This window comes from Argiope bruennichi, chromosome 2 (assembly GCF_947563725.1).
Source record: "Argiope bruennichi chromosome 2, qqArgBrue1.1, whole genome shotgun sequence".
NCBI lineage: Eukaryota > Metazoa > Arthropoda > Arachnida > Araneae > Araneidae > Argiope > Argiope bruennichi.
The window spans coordinates 57787998-57806255 of NC_079152.1; the positions used below are offsets into that span (position 1 = coordinate 57787998).

An 18258-nucleotide genomic window follows, 5' to 3' on the forward strand; every position below is an offset into this window, starting at 1 on the left:
TCATGTATTGGAGAGATTTTTGGGGACAGCATATTTTTTTTTAGAAGCTCGGAAATATATAATATTATTTGTTTGTAGTAAATTTTGTATTGCATTTTGTAATCATTTTGTTCACTCATTTTTCCTTTTCGTTGTTCATGGTTTAAAAAAAGAAATGGCATGAATATATGGCATTATATATATTCATGAATGAAGGATTTTTAATTTTATTTTCTGGTATAAATTTACTCAGCTTTAAAAATAAACTTTATATACCAGTTTACATTACAAAAAATACATAAACTATAAATTATTGGTAAAATTAATTTTAGTGAATGAATTTTTCATCAATTTAAATTCATGTACAGTCAAAACTGATTTCGTGATTTTACGAATTTTCTTCGTTTTCAGTTGAAAGGAAGGTGAAAGTTCTTTTTTAATGAATAATTAGTCCCGAAGTAACAAATTATTTCAACAACAGAATTTTTTTATTAGTCTGGGTTAGAAAAATATTGGACTATTTTCAAATGACTTCATCTATTCATCTTATTCGTAACAAATGAATAATGGTCCTTGCAAATGAGTATGTCATGGGTTTCACGTGGGTAAGATAAGAATGTCCTTTCTTATCACTTCTCACTCCACAACACAGAGAAGTGAGGTGTATTGGATGTTTGATTTAGCAAAACTCTTGATTTTTGAAACATTATGAGGGATTGTTGACTGTTGAAAACGAAAATATTTTTCTTTAAGAGAAGAATTTGACATTTTAAGCGAAACTTTTATTTAACTTTTTATTTATTAAAATTTCCATCTTAAGCCCAATTTTTGACTAAAATTAAGGAAATAAGTGCTTTTATTGTTTAATTTTAAAAATTATAAAAAACTTATTTTAATCTAACATGGAAAAGGTGTATGTAATTAATTGCATTAATTAATAAATAAATTATTGGTTATTCAAAACCAATTGAAAAGGGACAAAAACGATACTGATGCAAATATCCATTGCATAATATAAGATATAGAGAAATTATATGCAGAAATGGAGAATTTATTTATCATTTTTTATTATTATTTTTTATTTTATCGAGCTAAATTATTGCAATATAGTTGTTAGCCCAGATGCTGAATTCATATATTTATTCTTCCTTATTATGATATTAATTTCATTTAAGCAATAACAAATAATCTAGCAATATTTTTTTTTTTAAATATCTATATAAATAGGATTCAATTACATATATGACAAAATATTACATTAAAATACTCCAAAGTTATTTTATATTAAATTTTAAAAATTTTTTGAAGTGGATTATGATTAAAAAGGTGGTTATTTAAATTTGAAACTATTATTATCCGTGCAGTAAAATATGGTGCATTAACATAGTGCATAAGAGTATTATAAAATAATTGAAATTTATATAACATACTAACATTATGTCCCTTTGTCATTATTCTACATGCCTTTTTCAAATATTTTCTTTATTTTTATCTTATGAGTTTTCATTTCATGTGACTTTTAATATCAAAATGACAATTTCTTTTACAGGATGAAAATTTGAATTATTCTGGATGTTTGGCTTCCTGTAACAAAGCAAGTGAAAATCCTATTCTACTTTATCCAATAGGGAAAAAATTAAACAAGTTAGGTCAGTAAATTTTACAATCAAATTTCTTTAAAATATAAACCAACTTAAATTAGAATTTTTTAAAAATTGTATTGGAACTTATTTTCAAGTTGCATATTGCAGGAAGTTGTTGAATGAGTTGAAGAATGAGTTTTAAAATTGGTAACATCTTTAAGAATGATATTGGCCTTTTTTTTTTTTTTTTTGAAACTGTTTTATCTACTGAATTTAAATAGTTGCATTCGGAAGTGTATAGTATTTATTTTATAGCAGCAATCAATAAAAAGGAATAATAAAAATTCAACTTTTTTTAGAAACATGTTTTCTGTGTATTGAGGGTTTTATTGGCAATTTTGTAAATACTATAAGATAATAACTTTTTATCAGTTAAGTTTGTTAAATTTTCATGGGGTATGTTTATAATCTCCTCAGTTACCCCCAAGATGTATTCAAGTGTTGAAATTTTACACAATTTTGGTTTTCAAACTTTATGTAAGAATTTTTTTTTTCAGTTATGAATAAAAAACACAATAAAAACAAACTTTGGCAATGTGATAATATGTTTTGTCTATTTTTTAATAGTACTTGTATTATTATTATTATTAAGATCCATTAAACTGGAAATAAAATATATGTTGATTTTAAGTCATAAAATGTCTTTTTGAAGAATAATAGGAAGAGAGAGTAAAGCAGGATAATTTAATCTGTTCCTTTCTAGTTGATTTCAGACAATGTTACGGGTATTATCATTCAGAACATATTGTTAGTTGTCTGGAAATGTATGCTACATTACACTCATGATTAGTTGATTTATCATAGAAGAAAAAAAAAAAAAACCTTCAGTTACTACAATTAAATTCTTAATATGGAAATGTTTTGTAAACATTTATATAAGCACAGAAGTACAAGAAAAAAAATTTCAAAATATTTCAATGAAACCATTAAAAATTAAAATTTGAGATTTTAACATACCTCCATTGTTTTAAATCTCCTAGAGTTTGAAAAACATGTGAGAGACCCAGATATATGTTAATGCTGTCATGGAAATATGTTAATGCTAATCATATCATGTTCTGAATCTATGGTGGCAATAATAAGTTTTTGTCTTTACCAGAAGGCTTATATTCAAGATCCAGTAAAAGTATGTGCTATGTATTTGAACTTGGTGCATATGTGCTTATTATATTTGCCATTGTGGGTTAAATATCTTATTGTTTTTATGCTTTTAGAAGCTTGAGGAAAGGAATACCAGCTCAAATATTGACTTTGTTCTTTTACTGCAGTACAAAATTAAGAAGTTCATTCCAAAACAGCTTAAGTGTTGTTTCATAATGGAACATTAATATAACTAAACAATATCATGTTTTTCATTATTTTACTCAGTTTAATATTAGACTTTCATCAAAATAATTTTTATAGTCAAATTTATCCAGTTTTTGCTCATTGATGTTATCTATATTTTTAAAAAATAAAATTATATAAAATTAAGATATGTTTATTTAAACGAATGTATGTCTTTTCAGCTGTAATAACTTTAGAACACAGTTCCGATCTGTATAAAACATTTCATCCCATTGATTCGCAAAAGAATGAAGTTAAATTAGATTCTGGCTGCATACAGCAAATAAAATGTTCCTTTAATGGTAAGAAAAATATCTTAAATATTTTATCCTAAATGTACATTTTTTTATAGTTTATGTATGGTTTATTTATTTATTCGTATTTATTCTTTCTAATGGTTCTAGATAAAAAAAATTAAGATTTCTTTTATCCTTATGTTTATTTTATTCATGTTATATTAATGGAAATGTATATATTTTGGTCTGAATGCATCATACAACTGCCTGTTGTTATAATGCAATAAATAATTGGCACAACAGCCAATTTTGCCAATTTTGCATAAACAGCACAATTTTGGCCTTCTAATTTGCAAGAAATAGATATATCTAAGATAGTTAATGTATTAAGAAAATTTTAGCAAATTGGAGGTCTGAAAGTTTAAACATTGTAAAATTTTATCATTTCATCACTTTTTATATAATTGAAACAAGCTTAAAAAATATCCTCTTTTTTTTTTTTTTTTTTTTTCTCTCTCTTACTAATAGAAAAGTTTAAGTCGTCTCTGTTTAAATAAGATTTATCAAGCTTTTTTTAATTACTTTTATCCAGTTAAACACTGCGTTAAGCTTTAAAAAAATTTGTTGTGCTAATAATGTAAATTATGTTGTTTGAGATAAGATTCTTAGAAATTTTCAATTTATTCTAAGTAAAGCAAATATTTTTGTCTTTGTGATTCCTCCAATGATTTTACAATAATTCTATTAAAAATAGTAAATTATTTCTCTTCTTTAAAATCAGAGCCTTGCTTGTTATGTCCTGTGATTTTTCGTTTAATCGTGCTAAAGATATAATTCTAAAAATTATTCTGTTAGTGAAAGGTTTTTTGTTTTTTTCCACCATTGACTACATTAGAATGGTATACTCAAACAAAAGAAAAATGAGACTCACTTTGAAATAAATTGGATGAAATGTCAAGTAATATCATTAATTCATGTTTCATTGAAAAATAATTGGCACTACAAGTATGTTATTGCAGTTAAAATTTCATTCAGCTCCCCTCCCCTCCCACTTTTTCTTTTAAATTTGATATACAGTTATACTGCAAACATGTATCTTGAATCTGCCATTTTTCTAGCAGAATGGAAACTGCATAGCTTGTACGTTTGTAAAGTGTGATTACATCATAAATTGCTTTTTTTTTCTCTTACCCTCTTTTACTGTAATTTTCATAAATTTAGAATAATGCTAAAGGATAAAGGCCCAGAAACAAAACAAAGGTAACTTATTCTTAAAGCCCATTTCTTAAACAAAAGATAAAAAAGCAAAAAGATGGTGTATGTATGATGCCATTCATGAAAAAATTACGATTTTTGCTCTCAGAAGTAATTACAAAAAATATCTCCCTTAAAAAAATGTAACTTTACATAGTTGGTATGATTTTAACGCATTTTATAGTCTCCCAGACAATATTGTCCATACAACACTTAGGCATGTTGAGTATGAAATTATCGAGGTGATCTTGGAGCAGATTTCCACTCCACACAGTAAGCAATGCACTCTGAAGTTCTGGTACACATGTAAGCGGTGGTTGATGAACTGCAGTTTGTCGGTCAAGCATGTCCCACACATGATTCAAGTCATGTGAGAATGTTGGCCATTCATTCAGGTGATATCCACAGATTGAAGGCATTTGTTTATGGTGTTTTGCGTGATAAGATGGGTTCAAAAGATGTCATCCATAAGCGCAAATTCTGCATTCATGGCACCCCTAAACAAACTTGCATGTTGTTCCTGAATGCTGCTTCGATAAATTTGGCCTTTCGTGGTCAAAGCCGATTTGATAATCATGGCCGATTTGAATATGCAGATCTGTTCTTTAGCCCAATATAATTTCACTTCAAACAAAATCCTGCGCCACCATTGCAGTATTGTTCAGTGATGTTCTCTTGATGGTAATGGTTACTTGTTATTCTCCATATGAAAGTCAGAAGGGAATGAAACTGCAAGCCAAACCTGGACTCATCAGAAAACATCACACCAGCCCACTTTGATGATGTCCAATTCATGTTCTCTACTCGAGGCTAATTGTTTGTGAGACTGGCCGTAAGTGGAACACATCTGACAGGCCTGAGACCAATATGTCCCGAACGTCTGTACACGGTTTGAAACTATTGTACCTTGGTTGTAGATAGCTGACGAGACAAATCTGATACTGTGCTTCTTCTGCTTCTTTTAGCAATTACTGCCAAATACTGGTCGCCATTCGACATTTTAACTGGCGAGCGATTAGTACTGTTACGTCTATTGACATTTCCATAATGTTGGAATAATTGCCAAAGCCTAGAGATGACATTTTGGACGATTCTAAATACTTCAAAATTCCTCTATACTTCCATTTGAGTACATCCACATTCCAGACATCTGATAATTCTACCACGTAAAAAATCACCCACATGCGTCCTCTGTGTTGCAACTCTTCAGTTATGGCACTAAGTGGGTACAGAATGCTTGAAAACAATTTTACATCTTTGCCAACATTCTTTATGTACCCTTCTTTTACACTCTTGACATTGTGACATAATATCAGCGTCACCTGGTGGCTTCCTATAATTAGCATATTATTCTTGAAGATGTGTGTAATAATTCTGCAGATGAAATTTTTACTTCATGTTTCAATTTCCGTATGATTCTCAGTTATCCTTAATTTATAAAAATGAGTATACTTTCAGATTCATAATTACAGGATGTAGCAAAGTGTATGTTATATAGTTATTTCAAAATTAAATTGATTCCACATAATTGATTACTTATAATATGATAGTTAATTTGTGGGAAATACAGCATTTGATCTGTAAAATACATCATTGTTTCTTGCTTGTTTTGCTATATATATATATATATATATATATATATATATATAATATGAATGTGCATTTGGGATTTTTAACTGTATCTGATTTACATTGATTTTTTTTTTCTTTATAATTCAATGATACAGATATTGTATGTGAAAATTAATGTGTATGATTCATTTCTGTCACAAAAATACAAATAAACAGTTAAACTATTAAAAGATATGTAGTTATATGTTTACTCTATTTAACTTTTTAAATCTTTTTATCTAACTAGGTTATTGCTATGTTCTTCAGGATAAGATGACCCATTTTGTAGATTTTACGAACCTGTCAAATATATCGCACTTTACATGTTTAACACAGAGAAATGTAACAAATATTGGAGCTAGGTATGATCTGTAATTTCTATCTTATATAAACCTCTTTAATTATTTAAAGGTCTATTTTTTGTGAAGTCTCATCTGAATTTATTTCTAATATTTTGCAAAAGAATTTGAATTTTGTGTATTGTTTTAATTTATAAAAATATACAATGGTGAAAAATGAATTCTCAACACAAGGAAATAAATTGGTTCAGAACAATGAAATTTAGGCAAAATATTTGCCTAGGCAACACCTATATTTAGTTAAATTTTTAAAAGCACTGCTTATGCACACAGTATGCATGAGAAGAAGCACATTTATAATTGCTGCAGTCACCAGCACACAAACATGCAAAGGCTTATAGTATGCTTTATGTTGTATAGACGCCGTATGTCATTTTTACTTTCTCTATACGAAGTATACAAAGATAAAAAATAGTAAATATCAAAAAATGCAATCTCGAAATTTTGATGAATCTCCATATTTCAGACCTCCCTAAACACATTTTTGGAATTATGTCACCTATTTATGAATGCTATAACTTAAAAATACTTTGATCTAGTTGGAAGAAATTTAGTATAGTGTCTTTACACTTAATTTATAAATTTATATGAAATTTTGAATGAAATCTATTTAGAAGAAGTATGTCCTGCTGTCCGAATACACGTAAACACAATAACTACTAAGTGTAAAGAGTTAGATAAAATTTGGTACACAGGTTGCAGATCTCTATCATATTTTGAACCAAATCCATCAAGTAATTGATGATTTTTTGTCGGTACTTTTGTGTGCTTCTAAATGTAATAAGTCAAAATTGGAAAGACTTAGATAAATGAGACTTAGTACACAGTTACATCATCTAAAGTGCAATTTCTTATCAAATTTTGAACTAAATCTGTCAAATTTTTTGACGTTTCTCAGTCTTAGATTTATGCCAGCATGTGCTTAAAAATACTAATTAGTATTATACTACGAAGCATCCATCCCTCATGCTCATGATTCTGAAAATAAAATCTGAGCACTTTCGGCATTCAAGGGATTGCTCTTGGTCCATAGTCTTTATGTGGGTAGGGGAAGAACAAGACTTATTAGAGAGTAAATGAGAGGATTTCAAGGAGACCATTATCAGTCATTTTGGGATGGTGTTTCATGCCTGTTGGATATGATTAATCAAATTTGTAATGGTTTGTATCTGTTATGAATAACGTTTGATTTTAGGTCTAATAATGCCCCTTGAGTGCTTGATGGAAAATGGAGCTCGCTGGTCAAGTAACATGTCAACATTCTGTAATGATGTTTGATGATAGCAGCAATATGGACATGAGTATTAGTCTAGAAAATGCCTCCTAGGATAGTGATAAAAAATAGTAGCTCAACCTTGTCATTCACCAGTCTGATTTGTAAATTTGCTGTCAGGGTACATAAGTAATTATAACAGTGCTCATGCTAATAGAAAATTTCCCCACAGACCATATCAGCTGTTTAGGTTCTGTGAGTCTATGCCACAGACCGCTTGGAGTTAAAAGGTTATCCAGTCGTCTTCCAACATATGATCATCTCTATCTCCAAGGCAGAAAAGGCTCTCATTAGAGAACATAATAAGCTTTACTACACCTTCACATGAGCTCTAGAATGCACAAATAAAGTTAATGGCAGGAATGCCGCAGGACATGGGATTTGGAGCTTGCTTCCAAGCAATTGATTGAATCTTTAGCTGTTTCATCCTGAAGAGGTCAAAAGGATACTATAGACATAGTACGATGTGTCATAGACATTCAATAAATATGGTATTTTTCGCTGTGAATAATAGAAAGTACATGGCTAGACCCCAGTCTTCTTGAGTCAGTATTTTACCATGACCACTACTGTCAGCAAGCATACATAGTGATTTGGCAGGTATAAGAAATCATGAATATACATGCCAAATGCTTCTATAATACCATGAAAATAAAATCCACCTTCTCTTTGAGCCACTGTTCATGTGGCCTCATTCAAACTTAATAAGCTGCTGATACTGTTCTCATCAATTTAATGGCATTCTTAACTCATATTTTCTTTACAATGTCCATTTCAAAAGTAAAATAATGCTGACAAAGTTTATATCGCATATATATATATATATATATATATATAAACTAATTTTTTTTAAGAGTGGCACAAATGTGCCACTTTTATTGTCTCAAAATTGAATTAGATATTATCTTTCAAATATGCAAACATGACTTCTAAATTCTGTTTACTTAGAACAACTCCTTTTTGGTAGTAGAATTTTATTTTTTCTTCAGTGTATTTGCATTATCTTTTCATTTAAATCAAAAAATATTCAAATCATTTTTTAAAAACTTATTAATTTTTAAAAGAATAGAAATTTAAATTTGAGTGAGGGTTTAATGAGGGTTAATTTAAGTGAGGGTTTAATGATATTGGAATTATTAATTGTGTCTTACATTATTAAATTATTTGTGTGTCTTACAGTCACTATTGTCCTGTTGAGCTGATTTCTACATATGAAAATGGCATGATGGAAATGCTCAATGTAGATAAAAAGTAAGTAATATTGTAAATTTTTGTTGGGAGTTTATGATTCTTTTCTTTCCTTTTTTATATTTAATATTCTAAAATAAATAGTAAAAACCATAAAATCAATTTCTTAACCCCAACCACTAGGCCGATTTCACCAATTTTTGTATGATATGAGATTTTATGATAATTAAATACATAGTTATTAGTTATCTTCCCTTGTCCTTATTTTTGAGACATTTCATTAACAAAGCCCCAACTCCTGCAACCGGGTTCATCGGATGTATGTCGTCAATTTTTTTCACTTATTATGCTTACAAAGAGATGAAATTAATAATCAACCAGAATAGTATCTTTCATATTTAAGCAAATGTAAATACAATAATAATTGATTTGTTCTGAAAATAAATAATTCTTGACTAAATTAATCTTATCAATATTACACTTTCGGCTATCAGTTATTCGTTCATTATTTTAATCATATTAACATTATCATGTATTTTGATGAAGTATATTTTATTTAAACAAAAAGTGACATTCTGAATTGTATTTGTGCAATAATGCTTGAGCATTCTGACTGGTTATCTATGCTTATGAAAGTAATAAAAATAATTCACGAAATCAGTCTTTAGATTGAAGGCTTTGTTAAAGTTTCATTTTGCAACCTCTAAAATTACGGGAAAAGGTTAGACGACCATTGATGATACATCCAGAAGTCATAAGCTTTTGTAGAAAATAAAATTTGTTGAAATCGGTACAGTTTTTACGAGTGGGGAATTCGTTTAAGGTTCAATTCATATTGGATATTTCAATTCATATTGTCTTTTTTAATGTTTTTAACTACATGTCATAGAAGTGCTATTCATTGTTTTAGCATTTCACATAAATTTTCTTCCTTTTCTTTTCAATCAAACATAATAACAAAATTAACTTTTTTGTTAAATCAAACATATTGTCACTTCAATCATATTTTCTTTTTATGTGACCTTTTTTTTTTATTTCAGAAAAACTCTTTGGTCAGTGAAAAATTCCGTATTTTCTGAAGGATTTGAGAGAAGTGTCCCTTTGTCCTGTTCATTTGGATCACATCCGAAATCAGTGTTATGTATCACTGATCGAAAATTACATTCTTTTGATCTTAGGTCGAAAGTAAGTGTGTATATTATCTATGATTCCGATTAATTATTTGCAAAATGTGTCCAAAATTGTTTTTAAAATGTTTGAATGGATTTTATATTAATAAATTATCTACTAGTCAAGAAAGAGCTACAAAGTTTTTCTCTGCAATTAGGAATTCTCTCAAAATTCATAACTAAATAAAATGAAGACAATTCTTAAAAAATGTTTAATTGATTTCAAGATTATGATTTTTGTTATTTTTGTTGCAGTTCTTGCTTTAAGTTTATTGGAAAGTTAACATAAACTAAATGGTCTTATTCCCATCAAAATTTATACATTTAAAATCGTCGGTTTGATTTCCAAAATCGTCGGCTTAGTTTCCAAATCATGTATATTAAAAAATGGAACATTTTTCAAGAGATGCTAGTAACTATTTAAAATGTGCATTAAAAGCACTAATTAAGGTCTTTAAAATGTTCTCTGGGAAGCTAATTCAATGAATTGACTTATTAAGGTTTTAAAATAATATTTTTTGAACACTATATATATATATATTTTAGATTCCAAGTAAATTTCATTTTCATTAAAATTTAGATATATAAGGTTTTGAAACCAAGTCAATGAAATATTTCTTGTATGTAATTTAATATGTAAATGATAGAATGCATAAGTTTGAATATCCTATTCTGAGTTTCTTCTCTTCTTTTCTTTCCCTTTTTTTTAATACAATTGCTAATTAATAGCATTTAGATTATGTTATATTCTGAAATTTTAGAAAAGCATTTTAAGTTTTTATAGATAAATTTCTGGAATTTCTGAATAATATTATTTTATGCCTTCTTTTGATAAAGTTAGGAATTAGTAACAATCTACATGACATTTTAATTAATTAAATTATATTTTTTTTATTATATGTTGATTGGCAATTATATTCCAAATAGATTTTATTTGACATAATTTTATAATATATATATATATATATATAATGAATGTTGTTTGTTTGCACACTTATAAAACAACTGCACACTCTTTGACAGATTCAAAAGAAATTTGGTGCTCATGTTCCTTAGCATTAGGAAAAATTAGTTGAGCTATTAAAATGTTCATATTCCTCCCCAAAGGAGGAGAAATGAGAGATAAAAAGATCTTATATTTTCCATTATAACTTGAGATTATAGTGCGCAAGCACTATTTTTTGCACACTCTTATAATAATAATAATAATAATAAAAATTAATTTTGCATTGAAAAATATTCCATTTTCATATGTTTTCTTTAATAATTAATTAATTTAAACTTTATTTAGTTAATTTAAGCAAAATTTGTTCAAATTCTATTTTTTATGGCAAAATATTAAATTATGACACTGTTTAACCATGTCAATGATTCACTCGCTCTTACCAATGTTAAAATTTAAAGGTAAAAATATCTTCTCCATTAATTTACTATTAAACACTGTCTTTCAAAATTGTTGCAAATTATTTAATTGTTTCACCTAATTTTGTTTCATATTTTAGTATTTTTAAAATTTTAAATTGCCCAGGTTTTTTCACTATTTTTTAAAATTTGAGTTAATTGAATAAGAGTTTATTTCACTTTGTCAGTTTTTATTGCATCATTTTATATTTTATCTCACTGTTATCGAAGTCAGTAATTTATCAAATGCAGAAACCAACATTACCTTTCAATTTTATCGAACCCTTCATTATCTAATTTTTTATAATATTTATTAAATATTATCCATTTTTAAATATATAATATTTATTAAATATTATTGATATATTATATAAAGGTTCCTAAAATAGTATAAATGCATATGCAGATTGCAAAATCTAATTCAAAACAAAAATATTTCTACAAAAATATAAACAAAACTAAAATTATATATATATAAATTTTTATTCATATGGTTGTCAGCATTCTGGTGAGTGCAGGATCTTGCTTCATTAAATTATACATATGCACATTACCTGATTTTACATAATGTATTCAGTGTGACAGTTACCTGTGATTTTGGATAAAAATTAATTATAAGCAGGCTATATAAATAAATGGTCAAGAAAAGCAATTGGCATATATACTTGCAAACTTATCAATTATGCTGAATATATGATTTAAAATAATGACATTTGAAATTTTTGATCAAACTGTGACTTATTTCCAAAATTGTGGCAGAATTATGAAACAAAATTGGTTGAACTACCAGTCATATCAAAGATAACACCAACATAAGAATTTAAATGCATATTTTAGAACTCTAGAATATTAGCAATACTCCAAAAGAAAATACTTGATGACAAACATATAAGTGCTCCATACTCAGATGATATCTTTTTGAAGATTTTGCAAAACCACTGCTTAGTTGGATGTTGGAAAATTTTCCAGAAAAAAAAAATAATTTCTATTATATCTAATCAGTGCCAGTATTTTCTTAGAAAGAATAAATTTGAAATGCCTTCCTAGAAATTTCAACATATAATATATGTATATATATATATATAAGGGCCCTCAATGTCTTATTGAACATGCGATTGTAGCTATTAAGACTGAAAATTTTAATAAAACAAATGAATTCTCTTTAAAGAAAATAAGAAGTTCTATTACATGTAAATCTCTTAGTATTAGGTTAGATGAACAGAAAGCTATTTATTATCCAATAGAATTTTTTATTTCTTTGATCTTCATGAAATGCAACCATATATATTGAAGCTAAAAGTTAGTTTGCTCATGATGCTACTCAGGAATTTAGATCTAACTAAATTTGTCAGGATGCTTAAGGCCTATAAAATTTGTGCAATTATCTTCTGAGCAGAGTTTTTATATTCTGTTCATTCCTCTTAACCCAACTGTTCATGTAATATGCCATTCAGCTTTCAACAACTTCAGTCTCCAATTTGTTTTGCTTAGGAATAATGATTAATAAAATTAAAGTATAATCTCTTAAAGTTACCTATTTTAACACAGAAACTCCACTCTTCTCCAATGGACAGTTATATATTAGGGTAGAAATACTATCTTTAAATAAGTGAACCAAATAGTGAAACTGAAAATATAATTTAATCTGAAAGCTTTAATGAAGTTAATAAATAAAGTTTGAGATTCTGAAAACTCTTAAAAATCGAAAACTAATTGATGTAAAAGACAACATATAAACCGATCATGCATATAGGATCTATAAACATGAGTGGGACTACAGGAACAAAAGCTAGTTTGTTAAAATCATGAGTGAAAACCATGATTTTTATTATTATTATTTTTTTAATTCTCTAATTTTACCTTAAAATAACTTTTTTACAGGATCACAAAGGATGTGTAATTTTTTCCAGTTATCATCCATCATGCTACAAAAATGAATTTCTCACATGTATGAAAGGATTATTAATCAACCCCTTTCAATATTTTATTGCTTCATCCCATCATTTGTTCCTTTGTGATGAACGCTATCCAAACAAACCGGTAAATTTTCATAAAAATCTTCTTTAGTAATTAATAATTGGCTTACTATTATTTATTTAAATTTTAATCTGGATTATTTAACTAGTCTTATCATTTGCTTTATAAAATTTGTATTCATATTGTTTCTCAGTGTTTATGATTTATTAACACTAAAAGTACAGTAACTGCTCAAAGGACTGCTTTTCATTAGAAGTTTCAATCTCTTAGCATAATATCAATTAATGTTAAATTCAGTACTTTGGCCATGCCTTCTACAGCAATGGAAGACATTTATATGCAGAATAATTAAATTCTTTTTAAATTTTAGAACTGTTATCTCTGCAATAAGTATAATTAAAGATGTTAATATAATTATGATTAATTTGTATTATAGAGGACTGAATAATATTTAATGATTGTTAGAAATCTTTTGACGTCATTTTCTTTGGAGTATTAGAACTTCTGTTTTGATTTCATTAATTTTAATGAAGTTTGTATTTTGCAAAGAAAAAGATACTTGTATCTGATAATTTTTCTTATGATCAGGTGAAATAATGTATATTATTATTGGAATACTGTGGAAGTGGTTTAAGGTAATCGAGGTTAAAGTTATTATTCAATTTTTGTTATCAAAAATATCTGATCCCGAGACAAAGTATTCAAATGTATGATTAATATTTGCTTAATAGGATCATTATATCCTTCATTGTTTATCAGTTTTAATGTAAATAATTCATCAATTCTGCATTTTCAGTCAGTGTTAATGATTAACTTTTGTGGAATTGTTTACAACACTTATAATGAAACATCTGGGAGTCATTTTCCCCATGGGATGGGATTCACATTCTTTCGCTTTGACTAAAGTGTTCTGAAAGGATTTAAGCCGACTCTTAAACTGTGAGGCCTGATATGAAATCTGTTGGACTTACATAAACCATTATTGGCTATGATTGAGTTTCAAAAACAAAATGGGTTTTTAAAAAATGAGCTAATTTGACATTTAAAGACAAAATAGAAATTCTTAACTGGATGAAAATTTGCCTAAAATTAGTAAATGTAATGTTGCAGCACAGCTGATAATTTTACAACCCCTTTATAAAATTTTGAAAACTCAAGAGCCTTTTGTGAACATCTAAGTAATAAACGTTGATATCTCTGAGAGGAATGAATGAATTTTGAAATGAGTCAAACACTTAATATTTTGAAACTTATAGTCGTTTTTCAGTAATTTTTTTAAAGATAATGCAAATATGGACAGTTTATAAGTTCATCATTAAGGAATAATTGTTGATAAACAATACTTAATAAATCTATTAAATATATTTTATTTTCAAAATAATTCTATTATATTTTCAAAATAAATAAAACTAATACCAAAATAAGTGTGTTTTTTCTCTTGATATTATAAAAATGTATGTTGATTTTGCCCAATTCGATTATTGTTATAAATAGCTTTGATGTTATCAAAATTCTTAAGACCTAAAAGGATCACATTAAGTGGTAACTACTCTATTAACTATGGAAAGACTGTAATCTTTGGTGCTTTTTTTTTTTTTTTTTTTTTTTTTTTTGTCTAGTGCCAAAGCTAGTGTAATTTATAAAATGAATCCTTTTGTTTGAGAATGTTTACTACTGTAAATGTAATTAAAAAAATATTTTTCGATGTTTAATTTTTATTATTTTTTTAATAATTTTTTTAAATAAACATTATTTAAGAGAGATTCTTTATTTAATTCTTTTATCATTTTTTAAAGGGTTTATAATTCTTTTTTCTTTCCCTGAAAATTTCTGGAAAAACTCAAAACAAATTTATCATTAAATTTTCCACTGTTAAAAAAAATCCTGATTCACTTTTATTTATTTTCAATTAAAAAAATTTAATTACTGATATTGATTAGAAAGTTCTGATCTTTTCCAGTGTTTAGTTTTCATTTTGAAAGATGTAATGTAATTAATATCATGAACTGATAAGTGAATTTCATAATTTTTTCCCCTTGTGTGTGTAGTAGATAAAAGTAAAGAAAAGTGTGTGTAGTAGAGAAAAATATTAATAATTCCAGTTAGGGAGAACATTTTTAAGTTTTAAGGCTAATTTTTTACAAATATGGTACAAAAGTTTTATTTCTTTTTTTCTGAGATATAACCAATAAATGTATTATTAAACTATGAAAGTTTAATATAAACTGAAAGAACAAATTAAAGAATACAGTTAAAAATATTTATTGCCAGTAGTATTTAAAAAATGTCAAAAGAGTTATATAATCTTAAGTTGTTAATTTGTATTTTCCCATTCTTCATTTTAAATTTAAATTCACATTTACTATTTTATTCAATTTATCCTTTTCCTTTACCAATTATTAAAAAGCTGTTTTTACTTTAATCAAAACTTAAATGTATTATCTTATAGGTTCTTTTATGGAATCACTTACTAAAGGCTTCTCCGTTATATTGTGATGTTACATGTTATAAAACAACATCTGCTTCATCTGATATTGTTATTTTATTGGGAACTCAAAAATCACAAGAATTAGTCTCATTTTCAGTAAATTCCAGTTATTCTTCACTCCAACCAACAGTTTCATTGGGACCACCACTTTTTTTGTCTTCACCATCTGATTGTGTTAATTCTTTAAAATTCCATTGTGCAGATATTGATGAAGACATTGTGAAAAGACTGTCATGTCCTCTTGTTGGAGTTACTGCTGTTCCTCATAATAATAAAGCTGGATTCACAGCATTTCAGATTACATCGCCAGGAGATATATTTTTTCAAGATTTTAAGACAGATTTAAGCATTAATAACCAAAATGTGGAAAGAACTTTCAGAGCTGATATGGGATGTGTATTAATACCTCCTTCTAAAATTTGGCCTCATATAAGCAACTGGAGTAAGCATTGCAAGAAAAATGAAATTCATGACGATACCAATGCCTACTGCATCAATAGAATTCATGTAGATTTAAAAGATTTTTTATGTAAGTTATGTTGTTTTTATATATTATATAATTTATTTAAATTTAAGTGTATTTCAGGATAATTTCACTTTTAAGATAAAAATTTTGAATGAAGAAAAATTTTATTATAATATTTTTTCTAAATTTGTTGATTTTTATTTTACATTTTTATTATTGCTGAAGTTTTCATTAGATAAAAAAAAATTCTCCTTTGAATATTACTATTAAAATTCTATATGTTAATAGACCTAGTTTGCATTCAAGTTCAAATTAGAAATTTTCTCCTGCACTATAACATTTATAATAGCCGATATAAAATTCAGATAGGAAACAATCATTCTTTGAAATATATGCAGGGGTGTTTGTGCTCCGGGGAAACCCCGGAATTCCGGGGATTTTGAACTTCGATACCCGGAAATTCCGGGGATCGTCGTTCAAAAGGAAGTAGGAATAATAATGAATTATTTATTTTGATCTGGGCGATTTTGTTTGCTTTGAAAGCAGAAAACGCAAGGTCAGCGTGTGTGGTGAAAACGTTTCCTTTCTTTCTCCAAAGGCAGTGATAATGCGTGAAAAGGGGGAAAAAACTTCTTTTTTGTTCTTTCCTTATTGCGAGTTATGACTCATTCCCCCGTTTCTCGGACATTCTCTTCTGGATTCTTTTCGGCAAGTAGGCGCGGCAGAAAAAAAAGGGAGAGACTTCGCGACCAGATGTGCGATCACGTGACTCTGGGTTCAAAGGTCTTATCTCTCCTGGCGTGGCGCCAATAAGTAGAGAAGGGATTTTTCGCCGTATTAGCTATTTGTCAATGATCGCTTCGCAACTTTTTTTTTCTCCGCTGTGTAAAATTTTCGTTTCATTTATTGATGCACGTGTAAATTTTTCGTTTCTCTTATTGAAATATTTTTTTAATTTATGTACGCAAGAGAATTTCACTTTGAAATTTCAGCATATGAAACAGAAATTACCCCTTAAAAATTCATATCTAATCAGTTTTACAGCATTAGATCCAGAGCTAAGAGGTAAAACCAGTACAATATTAGCTTTTGAAAAATTATCATCTTTTATGTCCCATATTTTTAGTGATAATGAAAAGTCAAAAGTAGAAGCTGAAATAAGGTTATACCAGAGTGATACTGATATCACCAAAGAAATGCTGTACACATCTGATGAAAGTGGAAATCAAGTCAAGTGTACAATTGATAAATATTGGTCTAAAGTTTTTAATTTAAAAGATGATTTCACAAATGATTATAAGTATCCTACATTGGCTAAATTGGTCAAAGCCTGCCTTAACTGCTTCCATGGCCCATTAGTGGAAAGTGCATTCAACTTAATGGATACACTTGTCACTGACTATAGAACCTCTCTTAAGATTGATTCTCTAGATGCAGTGCAGACTATTAAATATGATTTAATGGCTTCTAAAGAAACCTCATGTGAAAAATATGGCTCAAAAAATCCAATGACTGATCCAATTCACAAAGATCTCTTACTGAATATGAACAGAAGTTGGAAAACATATCAAGAGGACTTAAAAACATGTATTTCAGATGAGTCACCTATAAAAGTCTCTGAAAAACCTTCTACATTAGCAGAAAAGCAAACTGCTTCTACCTCTGCATGTGCAGTTCTCGAGGAAATTTCTTCAACTGTAAATGAGGAAAATAAAAGTCAATCTTCCTGCAATTATGAAGTTCACCACAAAAGAAAGACAAGCCCACAAACATCAGAAAATAAAAAAAAGCAGCAGAAATTAGATAATTTTTTTTAAAGAATTAATTCAGGTAATTTAAAATATTTGCATAAAATGTAGTAGTTTATATGTTTGAAAATTTATGGTTA

The 18258-nt window shown here is 27.6% G+C and overlaps 1 protein-coding gene across 1 annotated transcript in view; it reads left to right on the forward strand.

Annotated features, from left to right (window-relative positions):
- LOC129958899 (uncharacterized) overlaps positions 1-18258 on the forward strand; it is a 38725-nt gene that overhangs the window by 9671 nt on the left and 10796 nt on the right. Inside the window, exons 5-11 of the mRNA XM_056071625.1 lie at positions 1529-1628; positions 3131-3250; positions 6297-6411; positions 8861-8932; positions 9910-10054; positions 13321-13479; positions 15866-16433. Of these exons, the coding sequence (XP_055927600.1) occupies positions 1529-1628; positions 3131-3250; positions 6297-6411; positions 8861-8932; positions 9910-10054; positions 13321-13479; positions 15866-16433 (1279 nt within the window). The remainder of the gene's footprint in view (positions 1-1528; positions 1629-3130; positions 3251-6296; positions 6412-8860; positions 8933-9909; positions 10055-13320; positions 13480-15865; positions 16434-18258) is intronic.